Source organism: Rutidosis leptorrhynchoides, chromosome 4, assembly GCF_046630445.1.
Source record: "Rutidosis leptorrhynchoides isolate AG116_Rl617_1_P2 chromosome 4, CSIRO_AGI_Rlap_v1, whole genome shotgun sequence".
In the NCBI taxonomy this organism is placed as follows: domain Eukaryota; kingdom Viridiplantae; phylum Streptophyta; class Magnoliopsida; order Asterales; family Asteraceae; genus Rutidosis; species Rutidosis leptorrhynchoides.
The window spans coordinates 75514883-75537783 of NC_092336.1; the positions used below are offsets into that span (position 1 = coordinate 75514883).

The following is a 22901-nucleotide window of genomic DNA, read 5'->3' on the forward strand; positions in this document are numbered from 1 at the left end:
TGTCTGTTATCTATTAATTATGTGTGCGCGTTTGTCGTTGACTACTTTTATGTATGTGAATGTCGCTATTTAACTGCATGATTTTCTGATGTTTTGTGGTTTGAAAAATTTGTCCTTGTTCGTATAATTATTGTTGTTCGTTTAATTATTGGGTTCATGGAATCTTGTATTTATTGCGTGTGTTAGTTTGTCGGTTTGATCCTTTGCCCCGACAGCTACTAATACGAAATGAAGCTGATTGTTGTTTCTGTTTTAGTGTTAAGGATTTAAGAGCTTCTTATTTTCTATGTAACTTTGTTTTAGTGTCGGGAAGCACTTCTTGTTACACTTACAATTTGCTGAAGCTAATTTAACATTATATTAGATCCAGTGCTGTTTATCCGGACTTCTTAATTTTAAAGTGACTTGATTTCTTGAAAACTTACCTTTCCAAGTGTGCTCAACCAAATGTCATCGTTTTTTAGGACCGAGGAATCCAGATCTTATTCACTTGCAAATTTTTTTGAGGTCGGTTGTGTTTGCTTTTACTAAAATCTCAATCGTGTATGGTGTGCAATGTCTTTTAGTTTAGATGTATTAGTTTATTAGGCGTTGATGTATGTGCATATTCGGCTATCCATAAATACTAAAATACTTGCCTGTATCATGTAATTCTTAGACACGCGCTTTGAACTAGTCTTTGCTTGGCTGAAAATGGTGTGTTTTACTTGCTAAGGGGCTGCTGTGTTTGCCTTGTGTACCTATCAAACAATGTCTTGTGAGCTAGCATGGCTGAAAATGCACCTTTTGTTCTTCACAATACTGTTGCGACGATATTGATCTTTGTGAATAATCTTCGATGAAGGAAATATTTATAGAGATCCATGGGTAACATAACTATCACAACGTCTCACTCATACAAATCGGCAATGTAAGAAGACTTATACATAATATACTAAGGGCCTGTTTACTTTCCACTTAATGATATGTTTCTTTACACCTTTTAATTCAGTAAGTAAATTTGTTGTTTCTTTGTCACTTAATCTGAAAGTTGGCCTATTTCTAGGAGGCATAAAAATTAGACACCTCTTCCCATTAAGAGGCAAATGGAAACATGACTTAAAATAGAAAAAAGTAAACATGCCCTAAGACTGATATATAATTCAGAAATTAGCAACTTTTATCCATACATGATGATGCATAATATACGGAGCCTTCTTGTTTTGTGCCTTTCTCTATACGATCCGCCTTCATTGTATTATCTCATGTACACCAATGTTAACAAGCCAACTGTTTAATATTTAGCTTTAAGTTTCAGTATGGTTTTTATCCTGAGTTTCTTAACTTTCCTTTGATAATTTTTAGTTTAGTGAGATTATGTTATCTCATATCAAGTTATCATGCTTATCTGAACACAAGTAGTATTACTGATATCGCAGTTAGCTGGAATTCACAATGTCTCCTGCATCGAAGTCAAAGTCAAAGGACAAAAGGGCTGCTGTCAAGGACCCGCAAAAGCCTTCTACCAAACCCACCTCCAATGCTAATACAGGTGTCCCTGCTAGCGGATATAATCCGTTTTCAGGAACCTTTCATACACTTGATGATACAGAGGACCATATTGGAATGGGGGTCGAATACGATTCTATATCTAACAATGGTAGTTGGTCAGGTGAATCTGAAGATCATAAAGACAAAACTACTCAAGGTTCGGTTCGTCAAGAAACTAACTTGGGGGTTGATAATGACAAACGTGAAAAGATTCGTCAAAAAAACGAGAAAAAACATCAACGCCAAAAGGAGAGACGAGCTCAAGAACTGCATGAAAAATGTAATGGTTATCTAATGTCTAGAAAGCTAGAATCACTTGCACAACAGCTTGTTGCAATGGGATTTTCATCCGAACGTGCAACAATGGCTCTTATATTGAATGAAGGTAGAGTAGAGCAATCAGTTAATTGGTTATTTGAGGGTGGTGAAGATGCAGATAATCAAAGGGCCCAAAACCTTGATGGAGGTGGTGGTAACTTGAAGATCGACATATCAGAAGAACGTGCACAGATTACCCAAATGGAAATAAAGTTCAAATGCTCAAAACAGGAGGTTGAGCGTGCTATTGTTGCCTGCGAAGGTGATCTTGAACAGGCGGCAGAAACCTTAAAAGTTCAGAAACAGGAACAACCGCCTGCTGCCCCACCAAAGCTTGAAGAAAGTGGTAATGTTAAGCTTTCTATAGCAATGAGTCCGAATACTTCAACATCAAGAACAATATCAAAATCTATACCTGTACATGTACAGCAGAAGACAGATGATAGAGATTTTAATTACACAAAAACGGTTGTTACAGTAGGACCCACATCAACAGATCCTGGGATCAAAGGTTTACAGTTGCTAAAGAAAACTCCACCCAATTCTGATTGGACAAAACAGCAGCAAATTGCTCCGCCAGCTGTCGATAAGAGGTGGCCTGTTACGGTAGGTGGATCAAACCCTTCTGTTTCTTATTCTTTAGCTTCTCCCTTACAGCCACCACCACAAGCCAAAACCGATTCCCGATATGCGAACATTGGACCCGAGTTAAAAAATCTCCAGTTAGGATCAGTGCGGGAACCGGTTGTTGTGATGCAACGGCCCAAATCAAAAAACATGCCCACAAGCGTAAGCCTGTCCTCGTCAGCATCTGTTGCTGATTGGCATCCTAATAGTGAACCGGTAATGAGTATGAATTCGAACGGGTTTTCACATGTTTCCAGTAGCTCAAGAGGCTTTAATACCCCAAGCTACGTCAATAATTCCCAGTTTTATGACCAGATATATCATCAGCAACATCAACAGTCGGTTCCACATCAGCATTATGCTTCAAGCAGCGGCCCGTTGGATCATCATTTGGGTCAACCCGGTTCCATGAACCATTTCAGCAATGGTGGCATGTGGAACAACAGGATGGTGGGTCCGAGCACCACTCCTACCCTGGCAGCTGCTTCGTCTCTCGGGCTTTTCTCTGGGTTGGGTTCAAACGGGTCATCAGGACCGTCATCTCCGGTTGACTGGAATGCATGTGACACGTTGCAGTTTGATTACACAAACATAGACTGGAGTCTAGATCGTCTTCCGTCAAGGCCAAACGGTATGTGGGCGGGTTTTGGATCTTCAACAAGCTCTGCAGATCTTTATGGATCGGGAATGGGTGGTGGTAAGACCGCCACGAGACCGCCAACGGGGATTGTATCAAATGGGAATGCGTTGGGTGTGCATCATCATGATGTGGTAGGGGTAGTAGGTTCTGAAGCATCGTCTGCAACAGGTGGTGGTTCTCGTGAATGGACTTCGCCATTTGAAGAGAAAGAGTTGTTTACTTTCACCAGACAGTTTGTTTCTTCTCCCTCTCTTTAATGAAAGAAAAAAACATGATGAACAAATAATATGATAGGGATGAAAAAACAATAAAAAAAAAACAGAACTTGAAAACATGTGTTGGAATTTAATGTTTCTCTTCGTTTTTTCAATCACGCGTTGCTGCTTGTTTGTATGTGCTTGTTCTATTTGCTTCTGATATTGTCGGGCAATGGAGTATCATTCTTTTCTTGAATCCAAATTCACAAATTAAGATCCATCGTTTCTATATCTATATCTGTACATTATTCACATTAGAAACTCTACGGGATTTAGCAAGTCCGGCTGCAGAAAAGGCGCTACTCTTTTGCCTCGTTTTCATATTCTGTTTCCTTAATTTTTGTAAAGTCAGATGATTGTCTTTAGGCTATATAAGTCTCATGGAAGTTTGAAAAAAAAAAAAATCTAAGCGATGGCCGACTCGATACGTCTCAAAACACTGCGAATTCAAAGAGCTATACATTTTCAAAAACAGGTAATTGGGATGTTATTAGAACCTATCTTCTACTTGTTCTGGGAACATGATTCTTTTGGTTAGTTAATAATGTAGGGTAGTAGGATAGGATAGGATAGGATAGGATAGGATAGGATAAGGTCGAACAAAGCATAATACAGCAAGTTTTTACAACGTGTAGATGAACGATAAACATTTTGTTTTTAACAATTGTTTAAACAGATGAGTTTAAGTTGAAGTGAGTCGGTTACTGCTTTCATAAATTGCGTCGGTTAATTAAAATGTCATAAGTTTTTGGTTGATGGGATATATATCTTGGATCTCAATCTAAATATTTAAAACACTATTGATGCAACCAAGTTTAGGTGATGCACAACTTATCATTAACCAACCCAAGAAAAAGAGACACCCTTGTTAAGCACAGGTGGAAATTGGAACAATGGAAATAATATTTATATGCAAAGTATTATTTTCAGTAACACCTTAAAGTATAGATGTTACAGATTATTCACTATATGGAGTGACATGAATTTGAATCTTAGTACAGGAAATGTATATGCTTAAACATAAGAAATCACGCGCACGTTGTAGCTTCTCACCTGGATCACAAACTATGTAACGAAATCAAAACGATGCTTTCAAAGGATTAGGGGACTAATGAGAATAAGGATCCAGTTAAAAGAAATTACTAGATGGAAACTAAGTTGCAGGATCAAACAAGGTTAAACTCATGCAGTTGTTTGAAGTCTTCCCATGGCTTAACCCAAACTTTGGCTTCATAAGTTTTAGTCTCACCACCTTCATTAACTTCAATTGTGATATAGTACATCTTACCCTGCACTACTTGCTCTTTGGTACTCACTACCTTCACAAACTCCAGAGCTCTATTCTGCATTACATGATACTCCATCACTCACAAAATTTTATTATCGCAAGATAGAAAAACACGCAGTTAAGTATTAGAATAATATTGTAGTTTTTACATACCGTTAATTTTCAAGTTTAACCACTATTTTTATGAACTGAGTTTTTTTTTTTTTTTTTTTTTTTTTTTTTTTTGAAAGGGAATATCTCAAAGTGTATCTTTTTACGTATATTTTGTTCTGCAAAAGAACTATACCGTATTACTTTTATGTATACTTGTTTCAAATCCAAACGTTTGTAACTTGAAAGACTACAAATTTTTACTTACACACACACAAGCACATCATGCAATTGTTCAAATTATTGAGGCATACTTATAACGATCAATTATGTAAAACACGCTCGATTGACCATGGATTTGCACGTTCGTCAGATTTAAGATTGATCACCCATAAACTTCAATTCATTTTTTATTAACGGCGGTTAGAAGTCTACCTTATTGCACTTAAATTATTTTTTCTGATCAAATACAACAATACATACACCAATACACATACACCATACTTTTATTCTGCAGCGAGCTTAATTGCTTGAATCTATCACAACTTATATGTAATCATGTGTGATTTGTACCTTCTTTTTTCCTTTTTTTTTCTTTTTTTTCTTTTTGAAAAGCTGGATATGTGATTTGTAACTTAACCACATAATCAAATCTATATATAAATCTTAAGTGTGCGTGATTACGTATATCGAATCACCCGTTATCATTGTGAACCCACACGGTACCTTCCATTTCTAATGTAAGGTTCCGTATAAATTCAAACAATGTAACCTTTTAAGGTTTTCATACGAACTTCCTGATGAAATTAATTAATAATTAAATAAAAAATAATACGAAAAAATAGACCTCCTTCTTGTTGTGTTCTTCAATGGCAAATCGAGCAAACGGTTCGATGTCAGCGCTGGTTTTATTAGACTGATCAATAATTCCTCCAGCAACGGCCATATTTATTACCAGACTCAACAATATAAATATAAATATTTTTGCTGAATGCATGAACAATATTGGAGGAATATAAATAATAATTTAATTTAATGATATGTATATAAATATATAATATATAATATTAATTAATAATGCAATAATATGATATGGATACGGAGTATTATTATAAATTTATAAGTATAATATAACGATAAACGAAAAACTAGCAGCAAGGTGAGTGGATGTTTGCACGTGGTGAACAAGCAATAACATGATTTTAATTTCGCAGATTCTTTTATTTGTTTATTTTAACATCCAAAATTTTAAATAAACTAAGGCCTCTTTAGAAAGGGACTATATATAGACCACGACAAAAGCGATTATACAACTGCCTAAAAAGTAAAAAAAAAAAAAACTCAAGAAATATAAAATTTACCTCTAAATCTAAACTAAAATTAAGAATAATATTTATAAGAATACATATAGAATCTAAAACTCGAATTTCTTAATTGAGAAGCTATTGAAAGAAGACCATTCCAAACCTCCAAAGAAAGTAGTTCTAATAGCAAAAACTTTTCTTCTATCATCTTCGAAGGTACTCCAATGTTGAAATCAAAGCATCCAAACCGACTAATAATTAATCACGGGGAAATTGTCATTAACCCAACAACGAACTCTATCCCAAACCTGCAAAGCCTTGACAAAACCGAAAAAACATTTTTTATTTGTTTATATATATTTATACAACGTTTTTTATTATATTTCAAAAATAAAAATAAAATAAATGTAAGCTACAGATGTATCGTATCTTATCTTAGATATAAGATATAACAGTATATAAGTTTATAATGAGAGTGACTTGAACAGTATCATTTCTTACCTATATACTTTTAGATTAGATCAGATACTAATTTTGAGCGTTTTTTGATAAAAATAATGCAATGTGTAAGGACTTCGATCTAGTATTGATGAGCACACATAAGCTAACTTAGAAGTTTGAAAAAGATCGGTGGACGAAAACTGATCATTGAGAAGTTTTTTTAAACAAGGAGTGTCAGGGAGCGTTAACAAATATTTCACATTGACTCTTGGGTGGAGAAGTCTAGAGATCCGAGTGAACACTTTCAAGCATAGAATTGACTTGAGAAGAGGAAACGAAAAATGTAAGTGTCACATGCTTTCCAACCTAACAGGCATGCTAAAGTAAGGGAGACTTCGTTTTTGTTTTTGTACATACTATAGCTTTAGTAGAAATAAAAGACACATTCTCGATGAACAAAGTAATTGTGTACCTGTAGAGGGTTTTGATGAGGTGGAAGAAGGTGAGATCAGGCCACCTGAAATCAATGATTATAGGGCTCCGTCCGACGATCCTCCGGCACCGGTATCCACATCGGAAGCAGACGTCGTTCAGTTGTCGGATGAAGTTCAAAAGTCGAGGGACCAGGTTACGTCTTCCAAGGTGGCATGTGTTAGTTCCGAGGATGATAACTGCACGCGTGATTCTAGTCCCTTGCAAGTCCCAATGAAAATTCAAAATCATGTCGGGCCAGATCAAACATTTGGGTCAGATTGTTCATTTGCTTCTGAAATGGACAAATTTTCTTTAAATGGGCCAGGCCTGGGTGAATGTGACGAGAATGCTTCTAGCTCATACGAAAAAGATTGTGTCGTGGCCTCTAATTTATCTCATACCGCGGTTGCTCGTTTTCGTGCTAAAGAAAAACAAGTCCATCCTCTGATTAAAAGTCACTTCATTAAGCATGTTTGGGGACGGAGAAATATGAAACGTAGCCGACGTAGGGATAATTTTCGATGGCACGAGAGATATTTTATCGAGAATGTGATGAAAGACTCGGAAGAGGACGATGTTTGTTGCTCATGTTGCTCCTCCTGCGCGTCATCGGATTCGGAAACATAGTTTTATTTAGATAGTCGCGATGCGTTGATTTTAGTGTCCTTGTGCTATGCTAGTGTGTTTCCATTAGTTCGAGTCTCTAGTTTTGTTCGTGTGTATAATTGTGCGGATACGTGTGGTTGTGTCATATCTAGCTACTTGCTAGTTTGTTTCGTGTACTTTTTATAATTCTAATAAAACTTACTTGCCTTTCAAAAAAAAAAGAAATAAAAGACATCGGTTCTTGGAAGTTTAGAGATTTATTATCTTTCTTTGTTTAAATGTCCGAAAATAGTTTTAAATGAATTGGAAAATATTTGTATGGTGTTTTTTTTTGGGGGAAAGAATGATGGCTGAAAAAAGATTTCATGGGTCAAGTGGGATAGTGTGATGGCCTGTTATGATAAAGGAGGTCTCGAAATTGGTAGTCTTAAAGGCTTTAACTTGGCTCTTATTTGTAAATGGTTATGGAGATTTTCCAATTCAAATTGTGGTATTTAGGTTGAGGTAATTCGAGTTATTCATGGTGTGCATGGGGGTATTGATAGTTCTAGTTGCAGTATGCCTGGGGTTTGGAAGAACATGCTTAAAGTTTTTGTTTCAGCTCAAAGTAGAAGTTTGTTGCCTGTTAACCCGATTAGAGCTCAAGTGAGTAATGGCACTGCCATCAAGTTCTGGACAGGATTAGGTCTGCACCATTGTGTCGAAGTTTCAACGGGCTTTTGAAATTTGGAAATGAATCTTGATTGCTTAATACTTCATAGAAGGGATGAAAATGGTTGGAATTGGCAATGGAAACGTGAGAATCTGGGCAGTCGTATTGAGGCGTTAATTAATGAACTGAATACAGTGGTTAGCCAAGCTTCCCTTACGAATGAAGCCGATTCAAGAATAGGGGCAGTTTGTGAGAATGAAATTTTTTCTGTTGCTAGTACTCGCAAGGCAATCGATAATCAGTTTTTGCTTTCGATGCACCATAGTCCGTATTGGCATAAGTCTGTCCCAAAGAAAGTCGATATTTTTATATGGCGTATAGCTATCGATCGTTTACCAACGAGGCTGAATTTATGGATTCGTGATGTGCAGTTTGAGAGCATTGCTTGTCCGCTTTGTAATCTTGCTGTTGAGGTTATTAATCACCTGTCATTTTCTTATGGTGTGGTAAAGAAGATTTGGAGAAGGGTTAACTTCTGGACTGCAGTGAAATTACCTTCATTTGATGACTGGGTCGCATGGTTGGATTGTCTAATCACTGGGTTGCTTCAGCCTAAATTAAGAACGGGCTAAAAGTGATTGTTGATGCAGTGGCTTGAGTATTATGGTAGTTTAGAAATGATTTAAATTTTTTGGTGAATCGGGTTAAAAAGGAAATTATCGTCTTTGATTCAATTAGATCATTTTCATTTTCTTGATTATCTAGTAGAAGTTGTTAAACATCTAAACTTGGTTATGGTGGACACAAACTTGTTAAACAAACTTAACAACTCATAAGATTCTTATGAACTCTTACTTGTCGGATTGAACAAACTAATGACCAAACTTATATCTCTAGGTTGAGATCCCGGTCGTTTACTCCCGTTCATTCTTCTCTTTCGTGGAATAACTTCACTTGCTGTTAAGGTGAACTTCATAGCCCCGCTTTTTACTATTTTATAACTGTTTGCAATTTTTGGGGTGAGACACATGCTTGCTTTTAAACTGTTTTACACTTTAGACACAAGTACTCAAACTATAACTGTGCTGTCATGCTATGTTTCATGCTTAATCCCTGCCATGATATCATTAGTTGTTACGTATAAACGCAAACTTAATTATTGTGAGTAAGCCTATTGAGAGCAACGTCTCTACACAGGTGACCGTTGGTCAATGGATACATAATAATGATTTAACGACACGAACGAATAAAGTGTTATGGGGTAAATTTGTTTAGTTCGATATCATACACTTCGGCACTACTTTTAACTGATATGTCTATATCAACTGCTTTATAACTAAATCTTGTGGTCTAAAAACTTTAGTTGTTACCAATAAACCTATGAATTCAACAACCATTTTTAGTTGACACTTTTAAGCATGTTTTGTCTCAGGTGATGATTTCTAAGCTTTACTTGCTACTTGGGCTATGCTGTTTTGGAGTCGCATTTACTATTTACATTTATGCATTTGAACAATTAAAATTTACATTTTGGATTTTCATATGTAATGACTATTGAATGAATTGAATTCCGTTGCAACATTAATTATGATTTTTAATAAAAACGTCTAATTTAGAGTCGTTCTCGCTTATACACTTGTGTTATGGTATTGGTTAGTCACATTTACCCCCGGTCCTATTTATAGGGTGTGACAGTCGAAGTATGCTGAAAGTGTGAACGGTTCAAATGAAGGTCATCGAAGCTTTCTAGAAGCTTGGTTTGGTAGATTTTGTTGGTTAAATTTTGAGAAAACACATAATGCATTAATGCATATCTTTATCATGTAAATATTTTATAAGAAGCCTATTTGTTATGTCGTGATAATTAAATACTCACAATGTAAGTTTGTGCTGTTAGAGATTAGAACTAGCATCTCGATTAAAAAAAATTAGGAATATTTTAGGAATGATCATTAATGTTTTCATGGGTTCACCTCTTCTAATTTAAAATTCTGGCTCCTGTCATAAAAATCAATCGTATACTTAATTATTGAATTTATTATTAAAAATATATATTTAAATATAAATATTAAATATATATAAATATATAATAAATAAAAATAAAGTATAAATATAAATATCAAATATCAAATATAATATATATATATATATATATAATATAATAAATACAAAATAAAAATACAAATTTTACCCACAGAGGCGGTGAAAAGTATAGCGCATCAAATACGAATATTACCGTTAAAATCCATCAACGGTTAATATTCAAAATTGAAACAAAGATATTAATATGGCCGTTATTATATAAAGTTAGGCGCCTTCCCCTATTATTCTATACCCGATATCCGATAACAAAACACCCACATAATCAAATTCTCCGGCATCTTCAAACCCTAAAATCAGTCGTTCTTAAAAAAGTTAACAAATTGCGAGTGGATTGAAGCAATTCAAAAGAAATTGAAGATCGGTCATACCGTGGCTACCGAAAAATCAGAAGAAGGGGAGGCAAACAACAGCCGTCTCCAGTCGTTTTTCTCGTCAATCTTGACGAGTATTGGTGGTGTTTTCGGTCATATTCAAGATCAAGAAGGAGATATGACGTCCAATCAACCTGTTGTTCCGGTTCAACAACCGATTCGAGGTATTATTAATTACTATCTTCATTTGATGATATGAAATATGAAATAAATATGATTATTTATCAGTATTTTTTGGATATTATGTACAAATGATGAGTTTTAGGGTTTTAATTTGTTTTTGTTTGAATTGTTACTGTTTTTTTTTTCTTTCTTTTATGATGAATTTCTTCTTCATTTAGCTTATGATAATAATACTAGTAATATGGCTGTTTATGTGGTTTATTGGAAAATCAATGTGACGGTAATTGTAAACTAGGGTTTTTTTTTTTAAATTGAAGAATTTGAGTTTTAAAATGATGAGTTTTAGGGTTTTGATTTGTTTTTGTTTGAACTGTTACTGTTTCTTTTTTTTATGAATTTCTTCTTCATTTAGTTTATGATAATTAATGATAATAATAATAATAATATGGTTGTTTATGTGCTTTATTGGAGAATCAATGTGACGGTAATTGTAATCTAGGGTTTTCTAAATTGAAGAACTGATTTAAGTTCGAAATTTGAGTTTTAATGGGAAATTACTTTGTGAATAATACAAAATTAGGGTTTATGTGTCTCAAGAATTGATTTAATTTGAAAGATTGTTGTGAATGATACAAAATTAGGGTGTATATGTCTCAAGAATTGATTTAATCTGAAAGATTGTTGATTTGTAGTTTTAAAATCTTTTTTTTTTTTAAGTAATGGAAGGTTAGGGTTTTGAGTTATAATTGCCCAGATTGTAAGTTTGTAGCTTTAGTTACAGAAAATAATAACTTTTGTCATTGTTTGACTAAAGTTTGATTTTTTTTTTGAAGCTGATATGAAACAAAAGAATGGGGTACAGGGCGAAAGAAGGAACCGGCGAGCCCTTGGTGATATTGGGAATCTTGTGGCCTGTCCAACTGCTGTTGATATCGGAAAGCCTCAAAATCGACCAATGACTAGGTCTTTCTTCGTACGATATCTTTTTTTGTGTCAACATATTATTAGTCTTGACTCGTTTTTGATTAAATGTTTCTGTTTTTCATTAGAAATTATCGCGCCCAGCTGGTGGAAACTGCACAAGCTGCTGCAGCTGTTAAGAATGTAAAGGAGCCTGTTGTAAGTTTTTGTAATTTTGCCTCAAGTTAATATAACTGAAACAATGGACAGATACAAAGTTTTGAACTTTTGTAAAGGAATATATAACCTTCATGTTTTGATTATTATACACATATAATCAGCTATATATTTAACAAACCATAGAAGTGATTCGGTGTTTCTTGATTTATTTTTCATAAGTTAATAGTGTAATTCTTGATTTTGTTTTAACCCAATTGCAGAAACCACAAGCAGGAGGTAATAATGGCAAGTTAGCTCCAAAAAACAATGAGGAAACACCAAGAAGGAGATCAAAGAAGCCTTCAAAATCACTCACTTCTGTCCTCACTGCTCGTAGTAAAGTTAGTTTATTCACCAAAGTTTTAATTTATACAACTTTCAGATTGATTCTTTTGTGTTCAGAAACTTGATTTGGAGTCTTTTGTTTAGGTTGCTTGTGGGATCACAACAAAACCTAAAGATCCAGTGGTGAACATAGATGAAGCAGACATAAACAATGAACTGGCTGAAGTTGAATACGTTGAAGACATTTACACGTTCTACAAGCTCACTGAAACAGAAGGCGGTTTACGTGATTACATGAATTCACAGCCTGATATGAATGCTAAAATGAGAGGTATTCTGATAGATTGGTTAGTTGAAGTTCACAGGAAGTTTGACTTGATGGCCGAAAGTCTTAATCTAACGATCAACATCGTTGATCGTTATCTGTCTGTGAGGACTGTTCCAAGAAGGGAACTTCAATTGGTAGGAATTGGTGCATTGATTGTGGCTTGCAAATATGAAGAAATATGGCCGCCTGAAGTTAGTGATGTCATTGCGATATCAGACAATGCGTACTCTAGAGAACAAATTCTGACCATGGAGAAATCGATTTTAGGACACTTAGGATGGTATTTGACTGTTCCTACACCGTATGTGTTTCTTGTGCGTTACATTAAAGCTTCAACACCAACTGATAATGAGGTAAATTACCAAAAGTATGACATTTTGTGAAAAGTTGTTACTGAGAACTTTGTAAAGACTAATGCTTTTTTTTTCTTTCTGTTTTTGAATGTAGATGGAGAATATGGTGTTTTTCTTGACTGAACTTGGGTTGATTCACTACTCGGTTATAATGACCAACAAACCTTCAAAGCTTGCTGCCTCTGCTGTGTATGCTGCTCGGTGCACCCTGAATAAGACTCCGGCTTGGACTGAAACACTAAAATACCATACTGGGTATGATGAAGATGAAATAAAGTGAGTCTTTTTGTCACTTGGGGTATTAAAAAGTTTTCAGATTTTGGTCTTTAAGTTGATGAATAATAATAAATATGTATATTTTTTTGTTCTTGGTCAGGGATTGTGCAAGGGCTTTGGTGAACTTTCATGCTTGTGCTAGTGAGACCAAACTGAAGGCTGTTTACAGGAAGTATTTGAATCCGGAGAAAGGTGCAGTAGCTCTTTTTCCTCCTGCGAGAAGTCTTATGGCCGAAGTTGGTAGAGGTGGCCAATCGTTATGAAAAAGGGCTTAAGCAAGTCTAGTAGTGTGTGGATGCGTTAATTGAGATCATATTGCTGTTTATGATCTTAATCTTTTGCTTAAATCATTCTAGTATTTTAGGAGTTTATTGTTTGGTTTATTGACTTTGAGTTGCATGTTATGAATGTAATCTGATGGGTTTGTTTTTGTTTACCCTGCCTTGATACAATTTTAAGATTTATATAATATTGATCAAGTTGAACTATGAATAACACTGTGTCCAATGAAATACACGTACTTGAACAAAATCATCAACCCACTTCTTCAATCACTTTGGGCAAGAAAAATGATTTACAGATTGGAATTTTTTAAAATTTAATCCTAGTTCTCAAATTTGTAATGAAATGTGGTTAGTAGATTACCGCACTTCTAGCCGAGTGGTATCTCCATTCCTTGTGTTTGGGGGCTAGGGTTAAGGTCATGAGTTCGAGTCTCGCTCAACTCCATCCTCTTAATTAATATCTGCTTGAAATATGGAGCTCTAGATTGACCCTGAGGGGGTTTTCTCCCGGTTTAATTGCCCCTCGGGGTGGTTTAAGTATCATTATGCAATGCGATTCGAGTTTTCTCTCAAAATGCGTGCGTGCGTAGCAAATGATCGCAAATGTGATTAATATTTATCTATGTGATGCTGACAACTTGTCTTTAAAATAAACCTGGCTTGTAGATTTTAAAGTTTAAAGGCTAAATCTAAACTTGTTAATGTGATTGGTTGAAGTAAAAGAATAGCTAAATGAAAAGGAGGGAATTAATAAATCACATATATCATTAATTTTAATTGTATCATTTAAATTTAAATTATCTATATATCTAATAGACAAAACACTGTAGCACTATTCACCAATAGTAATCAGGGGTATTTTCGTCATTTCACTTTTTTTTTTGTCTCCAACGATAAAAGAAGCAACTTTCGTAAAAGAACCAACCCTTCAATATTACCAAAAGATGTCGAAATAAATTTTTTTTTACAAAAAAATCAACTAACAATTTTTTTTCTTCCTTCTTTACTTCCTCAACGATAAAAGAGACAACTTTCATAAAAGGAAAAACCCTTCAATGCTACCAAAAGATGTCGAAAAACATTTTTTTTTACAAAATAGATCACCTAATTTAAAAAAAAAACGAACGCTAAAAGAAGCAACTTTCACAAAAAGAACAACCCTTCAATGTTAGATGTCGAAAAAAAAATTCTTTTTTACAAAAAAGATCAAAACTTTTTTTTTAAACTCGCATTCAAAACGGAGCTTCGACGCGAAGGGAGGGCTCCACAACTAGTTTAAATCTATATTATAAGTGTATTTAGCAAAACTATACTTAGGTAGAACACTGGTTTCAAGTCTCAAGATGTGATTTTGTTCGAACTTTAAAAACTATAGGTACTAATATGTAACTTTATAAAGATGGAGGGAATAACATAAATAAAGAACTGCATCCTACTTAGGGATGGCAATGGATGTTCCATCCATGGACATCCACCCGATCCGATCCATTTATAATGGATATGGATGATGTAAATGGACGATTAACGGATATGGATATGGATATGGATATGGATATGGATATGGATATGGATGATCTAAATATTTCGTGGATCGAATATGGATGACAATTTATCATCCATGGATATATCCATTATCACCCGAAATACATCTATATATACATCTATAGTTAATATTAAAATGCTATAATGATGATATCATAAACAGTTATTTTTCTTCGTTGAAAAAAAATTAAAAACAAAATAGAAAAAATCTAACCCACTTGAATGACATCATAAATCAATTTAATTTACAATTTAAATTTTATTTACAATTAATTATGATTAAGATATAAATTAACAAAAGATGCAGCCTTTATTCCTTTTATAATTTACGGAGTATTTGTTTTTTTATATGGTAAATAAAATTACTCCCGTGCTCCACAATATATTCGTTAAATCAAAAAGCATATACGGATACAAATCGCCATCCTTAAAATATCTCCCTTTTCCCAAATCAAATTAAAACCCTATAAAACTCAAACGAATTGCACGCATTTACTTACTATCTTTTACAAAGAAGTCAAATTTATCTTCTCAAAAAATAATTTCATTCATCTTCTACACCATCTTTTAATGGATATTTTCATCTACTCTAAGCTTCATCACAAGTCTTTCCACGTGAATCAATCTTTTGATTAAAGAGTTTATCGATCTTTGTTTAATTCTTGGTTATGAGTTTAGGGCTCATACCATTTATTGGTTCATGATATTTTTGAATTTGGATAAATGTATTTCATCATAATTTTTAATTTTTTTTTAGTTTTATACTTATCTTAATTTATTGAATGCATACCACATGTTCGATAAAATGACAGGAATGATGTAACGACCCGTCAAAATCGCTATTGACGCGGCACGTTAATCATTGATTCCACAGTGAGGTTTTGACCTCTATATGATACGTTTTGATAAAATATTGCATTCATTAAAATAAGTGACTTTCTAAACATAGAAAGTTATAAACATGTGGGCGAGTGCTTAGGTATAAGCAAAACTCCAAAATACTTCCTTAGCTTAAAGCGGTTTGAAACCCGAATTAAAAACACCCTTGTATATACCTTATTATTATTAAACTTAAATTTAAAATTATAATTATAATATTTTAACGCCTTGAATCGAGTAAATTTTTTTTTTTTTTTTTTTGAAAAACAAGGTTACTGCCTGGACAAGGCTTATGCCGCGGCGCGGCCAGCCTTGTCGCGGCGCGACAATACACAAGAAAATTTATACTTCTTAGCCTTGCTTCTGTTCCCAACATCAGTTATATGCCGCGGCGCGGAGCCCTTGGCCGCGGCGCGACATAACACTAATCCGGGGGCTGATCTGCAACATTTCACTTAAACCAAACTTTTTCACTTTTCATCATACTCAAACATATTTAAAACTGCATAATTCATACACAAACATCAGAAATCAGTTTCTAACATCGTGAACCATCTATAAACAACATTTAGACAACAAAACGTGTTTTCATGAATCAAAACCATCATTTGGTCCCAAGTTCAACAATAACAAACATGACTCATTCAAAGCCCTTGGCGTTTAATAAGCGGTAACCGTAGAGCGTGATTACAAAAAGGGACTTGCAATACCACTTACGCTATGCCAATGCTCCTCTAGCGCTTTACACGGGCTCCTTACCTTCACGATGGACCTTAGCACCTAAAACATAAAACATCATAGGGGTAAGCTTTTGCACTTAGTGAGTTATAGGAAAGTAATAAAACACAAAACACAAAACATGTGGGCATAAATCATAACACTTATCCTTCAACCCATTGGTTGCTTGCATACATTCGGATCCAATTCATTCATACCATAGACATGACTTACTAGGCCGAACCTAGTAATCATGCCTAAGCTAACCATAGACATACTAAATATGCCTAAGCTATCATCATCTCATACATAGACACTTAATGTGTCTAAGCTAACACAAACCATAGGCAAGATTACTAGCAATGTAATAACCTTGCCTAAGCTAAACATCAACCATAGATACAACTATTAGGTTAACCCAATAGTTCTATCTAAGCTACATAACTAGTGCACTTAGTCGTTTCTCTCTTGCACGGATGCAATCCGAGAACACTAAGCCACTCTTGACCCGCCCATATTACCCCCTATGAACTCACCTTGCTTAATTGAATTTCCTTGATCACTTGTAACCTCTTTTCCTTGATTAGCACCTATACATGAGCTAATCTCATTAATCATCACTCAATCGAAAATCACAACTTTCATGTATTAATACACTATCATATACTTTCACATTTACTTAACCCCCTAATCACAACATACATACATTCTAGCCTTGATCTCATCTTTTCTAAAACAAGAATATTACCAATTAAACTTCATAACTTTAATCATGTACATTTACTAGTTCATTTCTTAGCAATACATGCAACTTTTCCTTTAATCCTTTCATTATTTAAGAAATGTGCATACAATCCAATTTCATTACTAACACCCTTAAATTATCAAATAATCAATTTCTATAACCTTCAACAATAACCATAGTTCATACATGAACATCCTTCATCACAATTTCTAGCTAGAACACATAAACTTCTCATTGAGACATTTTAACAAACACTTGGTGTGCATGACTAGAAATCTAACTAGAACATCATCAATCTCACCATAATCATGCCATAAATCTATAATGCAAGTTCATACATGTAATTACTTCCAAAATCATCAACAATTCCATTCTAATTTATTCAAATGTGCACAATTTAACAAATAGCAACTTTCTTAAGCATAATCTCATCATTAACACACAATACAAGCAATACCTAGACACAAAATCCATACCTTGTCTTTTAGAGTTTAAGAACCCTAATTGTGCACCAAGAGAGTGAAATTGGAAGATTAAAGCTTGCTAGAGTGATTAAGGTGTGTTAGATTTCACTAAATTCAAGCTTGCATGAGTTTAATTTCATCAATTGGTGATCTCCTTCTTCTTCCTCCTCCAAGTCGACACACACACATACAACCAGGAGGTTTCTTTATTTTTTTGTGAATAAATTCAATTTCCAGCATTTCTAATTTCTTTTATTTAATATAACTTTGGTCTATTAGCAATTTCAACCCTCCCCATCACATCTATAGTTAGGGAAGTCCTTAATTCTAACTTTGCACCATTAGTCCTTCTTAACTTAACCAATAAACTTAACTTTTATCCATTTAACATAAAACAACCTTTACCATATAATTTCTTAGCAATTAAAATTTACATAAAATAATACCTTAAATATTTGGGATGTTACAACTCTCCCCCTCTTGGATCGTTCGCGTCCTCGCGAACCACTCTTGATGCAATGACGGATAATACTTCATGAGCCATTCTTCGGGTTCCCATGTACATTCGGAACCTTTTCTAAATTGCCATAATACCTTTAACAATGTAACCGACTTATTTCTCAAGCGCTTAACCTTTTGCTCCAATATCTTTATTGGCTTCTCCGCATATCTTAACTTATTATCAACCTCAATTTCATTCAAAGGAACATAAGTTGATTCATCCGCCAAACACTTTCTCAATTGTGACACGTGAAACGTGTCGTGAATATTACTCAATTCATCGGGTAAAGCCAAACGGTAGGCTACCTTCCCAACTTTCGCCACTATCTCAAATGGTCCCACGAACCTTGGACCCAATTTTCCCCTCTTTCTAAAACGAATGATGCCTTTCCATGGAGAAACTTTTAACATCACTTTATCACCTACTTGAAATTCTATCGGTTTTCTCCTTTTATCAACATAAGACTTTTGTCGATCTTGCGCCGCCTTCATTCTTTCACGAATTTGGTCAATCATCTCGGTGGTTTGTTGTACTATTTCCGTGCTTCCTAATTCCCGTTGACCTACTTCGCCCCAACATATCGGGGTTCTACACCTCCTTCCATACAACATCTCATAAGGCGCCATTCCGATTGTAGAATGATAACTATTGTTGTACGAAAATTCAACTAAAGGTAAGTGAGTATCCCAACTACCACCAAAATCGATGACGCATGCTATTAACATATCCTCGAGAGTTTGTATAGTCCGTTCACTTTGACCATCCGTTTGTGGGTGAAACGCGGTACTTATATGTAACTTAGTACCCATTTCCTCTTGAAACTTTCTCCAATATCGAGATGTAAATCGAGTGTCTCGATCCGAAACTATGGAAACCGGTACTCCATGCCTTGCAACAACTTCCTTCATATACAACTTAGACATTGCTTCCGATGAAGAAGCTTCTCTTATTGCCAAAAATAATGCACTCTTAGTCAATCTATCAACAATAACCCAAATTGCATCGTGTTGTCTAGGGGTCTTAGGCAACTTAGTCACTAAATCCATTGTAATATGCTCCCATTTCCAAACCGGTACCTCTAAAGGTTGCATCTTACCGTAAGGCATTTGATGATCGGCTTTCACTTGAAGACAAGTAAGACACTTGTGTACATACTTAACTATATCCCTCTTCATTCCCGGCCACCAATAGTCTTTCCTTAAATCTCTATACATTTTCGTAGCACCGGGGTGAATCGAATACTTAGACTTGTGAGCTAAGTCTAGGAGCTCACTTCTAACGCCACTTTGCAAAGGTACCCAAATCCTCCCATATCTAAGCCTTAAACCACGGGAATCTACCACAAAATTATCAACTTGCCCCTTGATCCTTTCTTTTCTCACGTTTTCGGGCGATAACGCTTCACCTTGTGCAACATGAATATCATCAAATATTCGAGGCGATATTACCATAGCCAAACTTGTTATCTTAATCGGTTGATGACTCGACTTCCTACTAAGAGCATCCGCCACCACATTCGCTTTTCCGGGATGATATAAAATCTCACAATCATAATCTTTCACCAAATCGAGACCTCTCCTTTGCCTATCATTCAAATCCCTTTGATCAAACAAATACTTTAAGTTCTTATGATCGGTATAAATGGAAAACTTAACACCATAAAGATAATGACGCCAAATCTTTAAAGCAAAAACTACGGCCGTCAATTCTAAATCATGCGTAGGGTAACGTTTCTCGTGTTCCTTCAATTGCCGGGAAGCATAAGCTATGACCTTTCCATTTTGCATCAATACACACCCTAAGCCTTTCTTAGAAGCATCACAATAAACCGTCATGTTCTCATTCCCTTCCGGTAAAACCAATATGGGAGCTTGAACAAGCTTCTCCTTAAGGAGTTGAAACGCTTGTTCTTGCTTTTCTTCCCATCTCCATGGCACACTTTTACAAGTCAACTTGGTGAGTGGGGTGGCTATTCTAGAGAAATCTTGTATAAACCGTCGATAATACCCCGCTAAACCTAGAAAACTCCTAACCTCGGTAGGATTAGTAGGTGGTTCCCATCTCATAATTGCCTCTATCTTTACCGGATCAACACAAATACCCTTCTTATTAATGACATGGCCCAAAAATTGAACTTCACGAAGCCAAAATTCACACTTAGAGAACTTAGCAAAAAATCTTTCTCTTCTTAAAGTCTCTAACACTTGTCTTAAATGCACCGCATGTTCCTCTTCACTCTTAGAATATACCAAGATATCATCTATAAATACAATTACAAACCTATCAAGCATCGGTCGACAAACCCTATTCATCAAATCCATAAATGCGGCCGGAGCATTTGTTAATCCAAACGGCATAACCACAAACTCATAATGACCATACCTCGTTCGAAAAGCCGTTTTAGGGACATCTTCTTCCCTCACTTTCAATTGATGGTAACCCGACCTTAAATCTATCTTTGAAAAGAAACTTACACCTTGTAATTGGTCGAACAAATCATCTATCCTTGGCAACGGATACTTATTCTTAATAGTGACTTTATTCAATTCTCGATAATCAATACACATTCTCATAGTCCCATCCTTCTTTTTCACAAATAAAACCGGAGCTCCCCATGGTGAACTACTAGGACGTATAAAACTTTTATCTATCAAATCTTGCAATTGAGTCATCATTTCTCTCATTTCCGATGGGGCTAATCGATATGGAGCTTTGGCAATTGGCGTGGCCCCGGGTATCAAATCTATTCTAAATTCTACCTCACGCTCGGGAGGTACACCGGGCAATTCACTTGGAAACACATCCGGAAACTCGTTAACTATTGGTACATCATCTAATTCAACAATCTTTCTCGAATTATCAACAACATGTGCCAAAAACGCACAACACCCATGAGACAAAAACCTTTTAGCCTTAGCATACGTGCATATAGGGATAGCACGCCTAGCTCGTTCCCCATAAATCCATATAACCTTTCCACTAGGTGATTGAACTAACACAATTTTCTTACGACACAAAATTATCCCTTCATTGTCATCTAGCCAATCCATGCCCACAATTACTTGAAATTCCCCCATATGCATGGGTATTAAATCAATGACAAACTTTTCATCATCCAAAATAATTTCACATCCTTTAATGGTACTATACACCATCACAGTCTTATTATCCGCTATTTCAACCTCTAATGGGTGTTCTAACATACTAGGGGTCATATTAAAATGCTTACAAAAAGAATATGATACGAACGACCGCGTAACACCGGAATCAAACAAAACATGCGCAGGTAAAGAGTTTACAATAAAGGTACCTGACACCACATTTTGGGACTCCTTCGCTTCGAGTGCGGTAATCTGATGAGCTCGGGCCCTTGGTCGGCTATCACTAGTCTTCGGTTCCGTCTTAACCTCTTTCTTAACACTACCACTAGCTAAATCCTTCTTGTATTCCGGACATTCGGCTTGAAAGTGACCTTTCTCAAAACAATAATAACATTGCTTACCTTTCTTAGGACATTCGGTGGCCCTATGTCCCGGCTTTCCACAAGAGTAACAATCGGAGGTACCCGCTTTACATTCACCCGTATGATTTTTACCACATCTAGTACACAACTTGGCTTCTTTCCCACCGCTCTTACCCGACACAAAACCCCCTTTTGACTTGTGCAGGGATTCGGAACCAAACTTACCCTTCTTCGGACTAACATTTGCATTGCCTTGGAGTCTTGATCTAACTTTCGCTTAAACGCCGCCTTCTTCCTAAGTTCGTGTTCTCTAACAAGTGCTCTATTCATCATTTCGGCCAAAGTCTTATACGTGCTCTTGTCAATAAACTCACTTATCTCGGGATTCAACTTTTCATGATAATGATCCATCATCAACTTGGGACTTGACACAAAGTCCGGACAAAATCGAGACTTATCATTGAACTCGGCATTAAACTCGGTCACCGACTTACTTCCATGCTCTATATTCATAAACTCGGATTTCAACCTACTAACCTCAGCGGGTGGAGCAAATTGAGTCATAAACATTTCACGGAACTTGTCCCATGAGAAACTTGTAGCCACGTCTCGCCCATGAGACTTAACTATAAAATTCCACCACTCATAACCACTACCCTTCATTTGATGTGCCGCGTAAATTACCTTTAAATGCTCGGGGCATTCACATAGCATAAAAGTTTCTTCAATCTCATCAATCCATCTTTGACTAACAATAGGGTCAACCTTACCATGAAACTCAGGGGGATGGCAATTTGCAAAGTTCTTATATTCAAAACGATCATCCTTTCTTTTAGGGGCTTCTACCTCTTCTTGCCTTACCCCACTTCCCCCTTCACCTCTTAAGGTAGGGTTATTGGCAACAAAAGTCTTTAACTTCTCATCTAATTGATCATTGATCAACGTCTTGATCTTTTCTAACAAGGTTGGGGTATAACGTATCAAGGCTTGCCCTATTTGCCCCGAAATGTCATTTGGCATGTTAACTTCTTCCGATTCGTTTTGAGAGTCTTCTATAGACTCCGTGGATGGGGTGCGGACGTACTCATCATCCTCATCTTGACCTCGGTTTGGCGATACA

The 22901-nt window shown here is 35.6% G+C and overlaps 4 protein-coding genes across 4 annotated transcripts; 3 read left to right on the top strand and 1 right to left on the bottom strand.

The window, feature by feature from the left end:
• The first annotated feature begins 663 nt into the window (after window positions 1-663).
• Window positions 664-4462, top strand: LOC139839775 (uncharacterized). Its single transcript, XM_071829929.1, has 3 exons — window positions 664-910; window positions 1419-3847; window positions 4369-4462. Exon 2 carries the CDS (start codon window positions 1435-1437, stop codon window positions 3370-3372), a length of 1938 nt encoding a protein of 645 aa, XP_071686030.1. The 5' UTR covers window positions 664-910; window positions 1419-1434; the 3' UTR covers window positions 3373-3847; window positions 4369-4462.
• LOC139839776 (cysteine proteinase inhibitor A-like) lies at window positions 4368-5696 on the bottom strand. The gene is made up of 3 exons (XM_071829931.1): window positions 5598-5696; window positions 4516-4715; window positions 4368-4437 (listed from the first exon to the last, which is right to left on the bottom strand). Exons 1-2 carry the CDS (start codon window positions 5694-5696, stop codon window positions 4539-4541), a joined length of 276 nt encoding a protein of 91 aa, XP_071686032.1. The 3' UTR covers window positions 4368-4437; window positions 4516-4538.
• A 2611-nt stretch (window positions 5697-8307) lies between these two features.
• On the top strand, window positions 8308-8859 carry LOC139840728 (uncharacterized). Its single transcript, XM_071830977.1, has one exon. It carries the CDS (start codon window positions 8308-8310, stop codon window positions 8857-8859), a length of 552 nt encoding a protein of 183 aa, XP_071687078.1.
• A 1735-nt stretch (window positions 8860-10594) lies between these two features.
• On the top strand, window positions 10595-13448 carry LOC139840729 (G2/mitotic-specific cyclin S13-7-like). Its single transcript, XM_071830978.1, has 7 exons — window positions 10595-10865; window positions 11658-11787; window positions 11874-11943; window positions 12165-12284; window positions 12373-12909; window positions 13004-13185; window positions 13286-13448. The coding sequence occupies exons 1-7, from the start codon at window positions 10820-10822 to the stop codon at window positions 13446-13448; spliced, it is 1248 nt and encodes a 415-aa protein (XP_071687079.1). The 5' UTR covers window positions 10595-10819.
• Window positions 13449-22901: the final 9453 nt, after the last annotated feature.